Genomic DNA, 12059 nt, shown 5'->3' on the forward strand with positions numbered 1-12059 from the left:
GCGCGAGAGAGACAAGGCGACTGGCGGCGGGATCAGCGCGCCTTCGAAGTGCCCGTGCGTCGTGCGCCGCGTGTGCCCCACGAGGACTCTGCGGCCACGCCCGGTTCTCCATCACTGTCGCGCAGCCATACAGCCCCCTCGGCACGCGCTAGACAGAGAGAGTGAGAGGGCACGGGCCGCCGCTAGCGCTGCCAAACTGCCGCGCGCCCCTGCGTTCCAAGTGGGTGAGGGTACCCGGTTGCCCAATCGAGTCGGACAGAACCGGGTACCCGGTTCCAATCGGTATGGACGCGGTGCTCCGCTGAGGGAGGGGCGCGATGCAACAACCTTGCAGCAGCCTTGCTTTCTAACCGGGTACCCGTTCGCCACACTGGTCTGGCACGAGTCGGATGTAACCGGGTACCCGGTCAGAACCGGTTCTCCTGACGCAGCCCTGTTCGAGGGAGGCGGGGAGTGACAGAGAGAGACACGCAGACAGAGGGAGAAGGGGGACAAGCATTGCATTATTTATCCGCGATGCAATAACAGGTGTCGCCTTCGCAAGGGCGCGGACCGTCCGGGTTGCATCCTGCGCGTGACCTCTGCGAGGAGCGGGTTCAAATACCCATGCGCGTAAATAAAAAGTGCGTTCACTCGAGGCAGAACCGGGCAGGGTAGCGTGGCGGCACACTGGCGGTGCGTGCCACCCGAACGAAGGTCCCCGTTGAACTCCAGGGCAAGGTCAGTGTATTTGAACCGGACACAAATGCAGGGCCGTTGGACGGGATTCGAACCTCCGACCTTCACGTCGCCGATCATCTCCTCAGGGCGCTCCGCGACCTGCCAGCGCCAGCAGGGCACCACAATGCAGCAGTGCCAGAGGAGCCCATCCTTGCCCTTCCAGCGAGGCAAGCCGAGCCAGTCCGAGGCGGCAAGGTTGAGCAGAATGGAATCCATGTGCGGTTCTGCCGAGGTTAGGCGGGATGCTGCCGCTGTGCTGCCGCGCTGCCGAGATGCTGCTGTCCAGTGGACAGGAAGCGAGCGCGGACGGGCAGGACGCGGCAGGACGCGGGGGCGGGAGTGGGGGTGGCGCGCTGCAAGGCCCGCAAGGTGAAGGTCGCGGGTTCAAGTCCCGCCGCGGCGCCGCGACATTGTCGATCGAAAGAAGGACTGCTTTGATCCGCGACACGTGTTCACAGATATTATTTTTTTGTATTTCCAGTTCGATTGTTCCTCCCTTTCTTCCCAACCCTCACGGACCTGCAGTATGGTTCGCTTTTACGTCTCCAGGTCCCTGCAGGGCCCAGGCCTCTCTACGCTGCCACCGGTACGGCACCGCCATAAAGGCTGCCTCCAGCCAGAGAGATCCCAGATTCCAGATTCCGAACAGAGGCCTCCTCGAGACACCACGCCCTCTCTCGATACTATCGTATACGGCCAAGTCCGGCCAAGTCCGGCCCAGCGGGGGGATTAGGGTTTTCTCTCAAGTGTTGATGTTTGGTTCCAGTCTGAGCATCGCTTCCGAACGCCACCATTGCCGCCAGGACTTCCCTTCCAGGAGGCAGGCCGGCAGGCCGCGTGCGCACACACAACACTCCTCTTTCCGCCGTCGCACTTTCTCCGCCCGCCCGGCCTGCCCGGGAAAGGGGGGGGGGGCAGCATAGCCCGGCTCGGCGCTGGCGTTCGACTCGGAGCGCGCCGTTGTCTTTCTCATTCCGAATCCGCAATCCGCGACGCGACAAACGGAGAGAGACAGAGAGCCCCCTTCTTTCCGGACGCGGCTTGTGCAAGTCGAAGTCCCCGGCGCGCCGCGCGCCACGAGGCGGCGCTGCAATTCGTTGGTGACAATCTGCCCCCTCCCCTTGCCCCCTCTCTTCGGCTCTCTCGGCGGTTTTTGTACAGCATAAATCCGGCGTAATGTATTCCAGGTCTGATTGCAGGCGGTGCGCTACGCCTCGCCACTCCGCGGGGCGCCGCCGCCGTCGTCGTCGCGGTGGTGATGAAGCACGGGGACATGAACGCCGCCGTCGCCGTTGGCGGCGGCACCTGCTCCTCATTTCCGTGGAATGCTTTCTTGGTTCGAATCGGCGCCGCGGCTCGCCCCTCGCTGATTGGCTGACGAAGCGCGACACGGCGGCGACCCTATTATCGCGGCGCGTCTGCACGTCCGCGCGGACAAGGACGCCGTGGACGCCGCCGCCGTGCACAGCGCGGCGCGACGTCGCGACGCCCGGCGACGCCCTCCCCGTGACGTGCGGTTCTCCTTCGAGCACCCACCGCGGCTGGGGGAGGGGCGGGGGTGAGGCGCATCGCACATCGCGCGGCCGGACTGCGGTCAGCGCATCGCGTGGTGCGGCCGGACGGTCCCTGGAAGGCCCTGGACGGCAGGCAGGTGCAGCACCGCGCCAGCGACACCTCGGCGACGGTCCCAGACGGTCCCGCTGGAGGAGGGTCTGCAAAGGGCAAGGCGGCAGGGTGGTAGGGCGGCAGGGCCGCGCGACGTCACGGCCTTTTATTTATTAATGCATTAAGTGCTCATTTTTACAGGCCTGCCCGGTGAGCCTGCCCTCCTCATAATTACGTCACACCTTCGGGACGTGCCGCACAGCTGGACACCCCTGTCAGCCGGGCCATTCGGCTCCGTCTCTCTCGCACGCCGACGGAGCGCCCCGCCAGTGCGAGAGAGACGGAGCGTCCAAACCACTCCGGCCTGCAGGCCTTTCACGCGAAAGGCGCGGCGTGCTGCCAAAAAGTGTAGTCCGCGCGCGCGGCGTGCCGCCACGGTGCGCCACAGCCAGTACGGGCCGCTGTAGGGCGTCCACCGCGCGCGTCGCGCCTCGCCTAGTGTCACCATCGCGGGGGGACGACCGGGGGGCAACCCTAGAAGGTGTCGGCAAGCGTCGCGGTAAAGCCCCGCGGCCATCCGGTTGGGGTGACGACGCATGCAACCCACTTACACTTCGACCAATCCACGCTAATCACAGCCGCGCTTGAAAACAACCCCAGTCAGCACGTGTTCGCACGCGCGCACGCGTGTGTCTGTCTGTGTGTGTGAGTGACGGGGCCCGACTAAAGTGTATTGCCGATAATTCAAGGCCGAGTGATGCCATGTAACAACGATGTCAGAAGCGCTTCCTTCCGCCTCACTGTAAAAAGCAACAACCATCAATTTATTCTGAAAACGTTTCTTTTTTTAACCCTTTACTTGTAAGGAGTGACCTGTCAACGTGTTATTTTGAACTCTGCGAGAAGCTGCGGAAAACGAAATCCGGCATTCAGCAGCTTCCTGCTCACAATAGGACCCAGTGCAACGTCCGAGGCACTGCAGCAGCTCAAGGAAGGTCTCGTCGATGGTGACGGCCGGCGGTCCGTCGCTGCCGAGGGCTCGGTTGGGGCGGAGCACGGAGCGGCGGCGGATTGCAGCGTGATTGCTTCCCGTGTCGACGCGCACCTCCTCGTCCTCCAGGACGCCGTCGACCGCCGGCCTGTCGATGCGCATCCGCTTCTCCGTACTCCATTCAGTTTTGACGTGCCGCCCGAGGATGCTCAAGGATGTGCCCCTGCGTTGTCTGCTGCCGGGTCATCGCGGGTCACATCGGGGGTCGCCGAGGGGGTCGCGCCGTGCCGCCGTGCCGCCGCGCCGCGTGCCCCCCGCAGCGCGCCGCCAAGCAGCCTCACGCGGCCGGCCGGCCGTCGGCTTCCTGCCGACTTCCGTGTCCCTGGTCGCGGAAACGCACATCACTTGGCATCAGTACTGCCAGTGGCACCGCACCGCCCACGCCTACGCCTGTCCGCCTGCCCGCCTGTCCGCGGACACGGCCGAACTAAGGTGGATTCGGCAACCAAAATGGCGGCATGTCCGAATGGGGCACCTATACTACTGACAGCTTGGAAGCTTCAAAGCGCTCCCACTGCCGGATATCCCCTGCTAGGCTCGAGCCCCAGCTTCTGCCATTCGCTTTCAAAGTCCGGTGGAAGCCTTTATTACGACCGAGGACGGTCGCTTCGCGTATGCGGGCACGGCCTGGGGCCTTTGGACTTTTGCCGTCGTCTCGCCCTTTGCAACACCGCACCTCTACCGCTCAATTTCAATTTTTAAGCCTCGCTTTTCCAGTCTGCATGCCTTGTATACAGGAAATGCTGCGCGAAGGGAAAATAATAATACACTCATTTCGTGCAAAAATGAATTTTGCCTTGGAATTTATTCAAGTTTTACAACAGGAAACACCTGCAGAGACGCGCTTACACACCGTTGCCAATCTCGTGATTGTTTGCGATTTTGCCCGCCCGGAGATGCCGTCCTGGGCAGCCCTGCAGTTCGACAACAATGGCCTCTGTTCTCTGTTTCACCAACCAACACAACTACACCTTTCGCTGAGCTGAGCGGCTCGCTTGCAGTGTAGGCTGCTCACCCACCAGGAGGCAGCACGTATGTTGGGTTGCCATCCTCCACGGCGCACGCGGTTGGCTGGCAGTCGCTGGCAGTCACCGCTGCGCCGGGGAGAGTGGCAACCCAACGGACTGCCTGGCAAAGCAGCCCGACGCCGCGCGGGAAGGCAACTTCTCGAGCACTGAGCGTTGCTTTCGGAAGACTGCGGCACCGCGACCGGGTTGGGTTGGCTTCACAGTTCAAGTGAGGCTTTGGTCTCTAATGCCGAGGCAACATTAGGAACAGTTAGAGGTCGTCAGTGGTGAAGTGCCGCTTACAAGTCGCGCTGGTGCTGCGGACACAAGCTGGTCTCGACTTCGGGCCTGTGCGCAGCACAGGAAAGCATCACATTGTGACGCTGTTTAAATAGTGTGGCACTGGCTCTGCCTTCGCTGCTGCAGCCACATTCTAGCTTCAACTACGTACTATGATATGACTATCGTATACTTTGGTTTCAGACGCGCGCTGCTGTGCAGCGCAATCTATAGATCTTACTACAAACTCAGTGCAAATCTTACAGTACTAAAGCTATTTTTACTTTAAATTTATCAATTGTCCTAATTAATATACATTTAAAATTTGTTTAGTTTCACGACACCACGTGAGATTGCTTGATTTTCTCTCTCTTTTTGTACGAAACGTTTGGCGCGTGATGCCGTGCGACTAGAGGGTGGTGCAAAGGCCAAACCGCCTGAAGCTGAATCGCACTGGGCGTTCATCGCCCTGCCTCTCTCGCACTCACGGGGCGTCGGTAGGGGTGTGAGAGATACAGAGCGATGAAGACACTGTTGAGCCCGCTAGGCGGCTGCAGGGCTCACATCCTGCTCTGCACACCGATGTGCGCGGCCTCGGGGGGGAAGACGTCCAGGCCGTACAGCCAGCTGCCGAGCGTGGGGAACACGATGAAGAGCGTGACGAGGCACAGCACGTTCATGCCCATGCCGGCCTTAATCTGCAACCAGAGGCACAAGTTATGTTTCATTTCAAAGGTCCAACTTGACCGCCAGGCGCACGCACGCACCATGTCGCTGGGCCGCATGTTGGAGGCCGCCATGACGATGGCGTTGGGGGGCGTGGCGACGGGGAGCATGAAGGCGTACGAGCAGCAGAGCGTGGCGGGGATCATGAAGTAGAGGGGGTGCACCTCCATGGCGGAGGCCGTCTCAGCCAGGACGGGCAGCACGATGTTGGCGATGGCCGTGTTGGAGGACACCTCGGTGAGGAACGTCGCCGCCGTGCACATGACGACCAGGATGGCGGTGGAGGACATGGAGCCCTGCAGCGTGACGAGCTGCGCGCCGATCAGCTTGTTGAGGCCGGACTCCCTGGACGCCGAGGCCATGGCGAAGCCGCCGCCGATGAGCAGCACCAGGCCCCAGGGCAGCTTCTCGTGGACGATCTTCCAGTTGAGCAGCGCGGCCGTCGCCTTGCCCGAGCCTGGGGAATCAATCCATTTTTATCCATCAAACACTTTAAGGTGTAGGAACGGCGAGACGACTCCGGCGAGGCAAATTCTCTCCTTCTCTTTCTCTCTTCCTCTATTTGCCCAGCCGAGAAGAAAGTCCGCGGCAGATAAGGGCAGGAAAAGCGGCGAGCCACTTGCCTCTGTTTCTGAGGAAGTCGAGGTTGGCGGGGAGGACGAACAGCAGGAACACGATGAGCACGGCGGGCGTGGCGTCCTTGATCTTCCTGCAGCAGAAACGGCGAAATTTGAACAACCTTACGTCCGCCATACGGTGTGGCAGTGCGTTTGCCTGCAAGTTATGTCACTGGGAGCAGGAAGCAAAAACGAAATTAGAAAGAAAGCAAAACACGGGTGCGCGGCCGCGCTGTGCGTCGAAGCGAGACAGTCGCCAGGCTCCGAGCCGCCCGTCGGCGAGGCTTACACGTCGGACACGTATTCGGCCCAGCCGGGAATGAACTCGGGCGCGCGGAAGAACCAGAGGAGCACGACGGCGACGAACAGCGACATGACGGAGCCCTCGTGGAAGGTCATGGGGCCCAGCTCGCGGTACTTGGCGGCGATCACCTCCTCCACGGCCTGGAGCTGCTCCCGGGTCTTGGTCATCCTCCTGCCGGCCTTCCTGAAGAGCCCCATGTAGAGCACCTGCAGCCACAGCCAGGCCACGATGGCGTTGATCAGCATGAGGGGCACGTTGAAGATCATCCAGTTGGCGAAGTTGAGGTCGTGGAGGTCTGGAAACAGGCTGGGGAAAATAAACATAAAATTTTAAAAACGGAAAAAACAAACTACATATTTCTCCTGCAATGAACCCTTTTTCTTTCTTACCTCTCGTAAAGGCCTTTGAACGTGAGGTTCGTGGCGGTGCCCGTGAGGGTGCCCGTCCCGCCGATGTTGGCGGCGTACGCCACCCCCAGGTAGTAGGCCACCGACTCCTGCGACGGCCGCGGCAGTTTGCTGGTACAAAGAGAGCGTCTTTAGCGCGGCCCAAACGGCAATTCACGCGACTCGTCGGCCTACTCGTCTTACTTCATCTCCACCCTGCCGAGGGACTTTCTGCGCGTCTCCTGGTCGAAGGTGCCGCTGTCGTGTCGACTGGTGGCACTGCTGAGCACCGAGGGCCTGCGGGAGTTCTCCACTTCTTGCTAGAAACACGGATGGAATCATCAGTGCAGGCGTGTACGGCATCTTCTAGAAGTAGAAAAGGTACAAGTGCCTCACTGCCTTCAACTCGTCCAGGACGGCGGACACGATGGGCACCATCATGGCGGTGGTGGCCGTGTTGGAGATCCACATGGACAGGAACATGGTGGGGATCATGAAGCCCAGCATCAGCCTGCGCGGGCTGGCCCCGATGAGCATCATAACGCGCAGGGCGATCCTCTTGTGCAGGTTGCAGTGCTCCACGGCGATCGCGACGATCAGGCCGCCTGCGGCAACAAGGTGGAGTGGAGGCAGAGAACTGCAGCAGCGCCGCCACCCTCGCTACTCACCGACGAACATCATGTTGGTCTCCTTGAGGTAGGACACGCAGACCTGCTCGGTGGACAGCACACCGAGCACGGGGAAGAGGACGACGGGGAGCAGCGAGGTGACGGCGAGCGGCACCACCTCGGACACCCAGAAGACGGCCAGCAGCAGCACGCCGTACGCCGCCCGGGCCTCCTGCCGCGGGCAACGCCAACAAGAGCATCAACGTGGTGGCCATAACACAGCGGTTCTCAACCTTTCTCGGCTCGCGACCCCGAATTTGTGGCCAAAAATTTCCGCGACCCCCAGGAAAAGTTTCGCGACCCCACGGGACCCCTCCTTTAGCATGCCACTGCGTCTGATCCGAGGCGGGCATTTTGCTCCCTCAACGGGCAATTGGTCTTTGGACCTTCCTTTAGCATGCCTCTGTTACGGAGTGCGATTATCAGTCTTAGTTTGGGAGCAGTATTGTCTCAAAGTTGGCCAAAACGCTCAGAAATGTCTTAAAAAATCATGTTTTGGGTCGATTTTAAGCAGCCACTGCGTCTGATCCGAGGCGGGCATTTTGCTCCCTCAACGGGCAATTGTTCTTTGGACCTTCCTTTAGCATGCCTCTGTTACGGAATGCGATTATCAGTCTTAGTTTGGGAGCAGTATTGTCTCAAAGTTGACCAAAACAGGCACAACGATTTTTCAAAGACATTTCTGAGCGTTTCGGCCAACTTTGAGACAATACTGCTCCCAAACTAAGACTGATAATCACACTCCGTAACAAAGGCATGCTAAAAGAAGGTCCAAAGACCAATTGCCCGTTGAAGGAGGACGAAATACCGCCTCGGGTCAGACGCAGTGGCTGCTTAAAATAGGCCCAAAACACGATTTTTCAAAGACATTTCTGACCGTTTTGGTAAACTTTGAGACAATACTGCTCCCAAACTAAGACTGATAATCACACTCCGTAACAAAGGCATGCTAAAGGAAGGTTCAAAGACCAATTGCCGGTTGAGGGAGCAAAATGCCCGCCTCGGATCAGACGCAGTGGCTGCTTAAAATCGGCCCAAAACACGACCCCAGCTACCTCGCCGCGACCCCTTAAAATTTTTTCGAGAGAACCACTGCCATAACCACACGCCGTAAACATCCGTGTCTAAGACGTTTGTCGCTGACCGCCGCGGCGCCGTGCGCGTGGGCTGGTCAAGGTTTCTGGTCGAGCTTTCTGGGTTGGCCTAATTGGTGCACTTTCGGAGTAGGTGGCTCTGCGGCTCCGCGGCCCCTCCTCGACGCGGTCCTCTGGCGGTGCGTGCGCGGCGGCGCGGCCACGCGGCATTAGCGGAGTTAACCTCTGGCACTGGCGCCACGCAACACGCTGCACAATATCGGGCCGTCTATCTTAGTCGAGGCGGCCCGGGCCATTTTTACCCAATCCTTGAACTGCACTACTGTGCCAAACAAGTGGGCCGCCGTCGCCCGCCGTCGTCGCGTCCCGAGAGAGCGGAGAGGAGAGGACCTCAGGCCGCCTCAGGCCGCCTCAGGCCCAGGTCCGGTCCCAGCTGGGAGCATCAGACTGGTCCTTTCAATATCAGATTGTGTTTTCAAGCGTTTCCTAAATTGATTTCCGAAACCCAAATCCGCTTTCTGGCTCTGTCTGAACAGTCGACCACTTTCACAGGTCCCAGGCGTAAACTTTGACCTGAATCGACTGAGACTGTCTGCACCTGATGGGTTTTTTCTCTCTTGCCGACTGGCCACATTGTCATGAGCAAACAGTCCCAGAAGTGCCGCAGCTATGAGGCGGCGCGCTGCCTTCCTGCGGTGGGTCTCAGAGTCTGAGAGAAATTGATTCGACGTCGCTCGTCTGCTCGTCTCGTCTGTTTCGTGTCCCCTCGTCCCTCGTCGCGAGGGCCACTGCGGCCACAGCGGCCAGAGCAGAGAGTTCAGCGGTTCAATTGGCCACGGCATCTGGGAAGCCCGCACATCTATCACTAGAAGGCGTTCCTTTTTCCGGACCTGCCATCCAATGTCGCTGTACTTACGAGCCCCACACAGCGCCAAAATTACACCGCGAGCGAAAAAAAACTGGGTGTTCGGTACAGTGTGCTGTCGAAAAATAATACTGACAAGTCGCGAGCAACAGCAGTGCACCCACGCCTGCGAGGAGATTCAGCTTCCCAAACGATAGTTGTGGGGTGCAAAGTATTTCCATTTGATTTTGAAAAGTCCTCAACCTCGCGGTGTCTTCTTTTCGAGTGATCGAGAGCCTCGCCGGTCCTAACCGGTCAACCTAAATTCGCCTCGCCCCCCGCTCTGCCGCCCTGCCGTGTCTCGGCCCATTGAGTCTTCGCCGCGCCGCTCAAGGGGCCCTGCATGCATTGCACGCAACCACGACGATTAAATTGAGGGTACACGCGTCCCTCCCCCTCCCCCCCCCCACACACACACACCACACACACACTCGCCGAGTCGATGGCCCGTTATCAAGTTCGCGATTCGCGAGAGACGCGCGCTACCTGGTACACCACAAAGATAGGGTGAACTTGACACACGCTGACTCAGAGGAAAGTTTGGGGTCGGCCATGTCGCGGTCGACGATACCGAAATCACTCCGAATCGAAATCAGCAGTCATCATATGCCTGAAAGCACTTTTTATACCAATTTTTGGAAAGGCTTCAACTTTCTCCAGATTTTTTAAAGTTACCGTGCTGCCGGGGTAGAGCAGCGGCAGCGGCAGGAGGATGAGGGGCGTGAAGACGACCACCATGGACCTCCAGTACACGAAGATGCCCTTGGCCGGCATGGCGGTGCCGGCGGTGTCCTCGGCTCCAGGAGCGCGGACGGCGGCGAAGTATCCAAATCGTCGCTACACCCCGCAACGCTGGCTGCAAGGGGTGGGCCGGGGAGGCGGCAGGCACCCGGAGCGCGGAGTAACGACACGACGGCACCTGTCGTTGCCGTGAGGCGCGGGGTATCGCCGAAGCGTGCACCTCGCCGACCGGCCACCGAGCGACTAAGCTAGACAAAGCGGTTCCAGGGCGTCCAGGGCGTCCAGGGCGTCCAGGGGAACTGGGACTCCTCGTCGGCGACGCTTTGGTGCGCTTTGGCGGCAGCGGCTTGCCGGCGCTCTGCTTGCTATGCTTGCTCTGCTTGGCTTGCGTGGCGTGGCGGCGCTGCCCTGCTCCGCGCTCCGCCCGGGCGGCGCCCTCCCCTCCATCCTCTGTACTCCAATTGCTAGAAGAATTGCTGCTCTGGATGCAGCATCGCCGGGCCGCGCTTGCCCGGCCCGGCCCGCCCAGTGACGTCACTCGACCAATTACGGTGCAGGACTGGCAGGACGAAGACAAGGCGCACGGCAGGGCCGAGGGCAGGCCGTCGAAGGCAGGGGATGCCCGAGAACGCTCTCCTGGCCCGGCGCTACGCCGTGCGCCGGGAGAGCAGGCAACACTTCGGGCACCCCTGTGCAGTAGGGAGAAAATGCTCTCAGCGGTGAAAAGCTTTTGGCGGAAGAAATGCTCTTGGGGGCTTGTGGGCGGTCACGTGGAACGCTGGCGTCGACGTCGTCGACTTCCCCGTCGGTGTTCATTGGCCTTCCGCGCCTTCCGCCCGGACTCCTGGACGACGGGCACGCTGTGGTTGGGTGTGCGTCATCCCACGGCGATACCCCCCGCCTCCAAGTCGCGGAGCGGCGCTACTTTGTGGCGTTCCTTCGCGGCGCCTGCAGATACCCCACGCGCGAGCACCGGTAGTGTCCTTAGAAAATTGGTGAGAACTATGAGATTGTTGTCCGAGAGGACCAAATGTCTCATCAACTAGATTAACTCATCGATTAAAAAAGGTTTAGTGGTTTGATTTATTTGACGCCAAGATCCTGACTGCACGCAGAACGGTGGCGACTCCTGAATCAGCAGGAATGTGAGGATCTACATCTACAGCCACCCTCGCGCCAGGCCGCACATGTTTGCTGGTGTCATGCGTGGCGGCGTGGCGCACCATGACAGAGAGCCTCTCGTCGACGTGGAACAATGCCCCTCGTGGAAGGGGCGGGCTTGCAGGCTTTCCGAATTGTCGTCGCTGTCCCCCTCGCACTCCTGGGTGGCGAGCCTGGGGAATCATCCTACTGGCCGACCGTGGGGGGTGAGGGACTGTACGGTTATCTACATCGAACATGTCGATCGGCTGTGGGCCTGGCGGCGGGGCCAGCTGGGCCAGGTTGGCCCGGGGCCTTGGAGCGCCAGCGTGATGAAACTCGGACGCTCCAGGACGTCAGCCTGGCTGGACGTCCACGCCGGTTGCCTACTTCTAGGAGCGCGCGAAGCAACGACACGAGTATGCAAATTTGGAATCCCGCGTAACGCCATCCTCTCTTTACAAGTTTATTTCTCTAGCCGACGACAAGCCTTGCGGGATTGCCCCCTCCCCCCTCTCTCTCTCTCTCTCTCTCTCTCTCTCTCTCTCTCTCTCTCTCTCTCTCTCTCTCTTTTTCCTTGGCCGAGGATCTTAGTCCTGCAGGGCACTTTGCGTGCGCGCGCGGCCGCGTGCGCTCGGGCGCGTGAGATTGTGTACAATGCACGCACCTCGCGGTGGCCGGCGGGCCGGCGGGGCGGGCCCGCTCCCAGCCCGCGCGAAGCACTACGCGAAGGCGGAGACGTTCGAACGCCTCCAGCAGGACGTGGCGTGGCCGCGGCAAGGCAAGGCAAGGCCGCCGCTTCAAGGCACACATCTCC

General features: G+C 60.3%; 1 protein-coding gene across 1 annotated transcript; it reads right to left on the reverse strand.

The window, feature by feature from the left end:
- Positions 1–4149: 4149 nt before the first annotated feature.
- Positions 4150–10472, reverse strand: LOC117642781 (protein I'm not dead yet). The gene is made up of 9 exons (XM_034381317.1): positions 10037–10472; positions 7364–7535; positions 7092–7300; positions 6900–7015; positions 6699–6827; positions 6295–6615; positions 6012–6097; positions 5430–5845; positions 4150–5360 (listed from the first exon to the last, which is right to left on the reverse strand). The coding sequence occupies exons 1-9, from the start codon at positions 10133–10135 to the stop codon at positions 5223–5225; spliced, it is 1686 nt and encodes a 561-aa protein (XP_034237208.1). The 5' UTR covers positions 10136–10472; the 3' UTR covers positions 4150–5222.
- Positions 10473–12059: the final 1587 nt, after the last annotated feature.

This window comes from Thrips palmi, unplaced genomic scaffold, assembly GCF_012932325.1.
Source record: "Thrips palmi isolate BJ-2018 unplaced genomic scaffold, TpBJ-2018v1 HiC_scaffold_16, whole genome shotgun sequence".
Taxonomy (NCBI): Eukaryota; Metazoa; Arthropoda; class Insecta; order Thysanoptera; family Thripidae; genus Thrips; species Thrips palmi.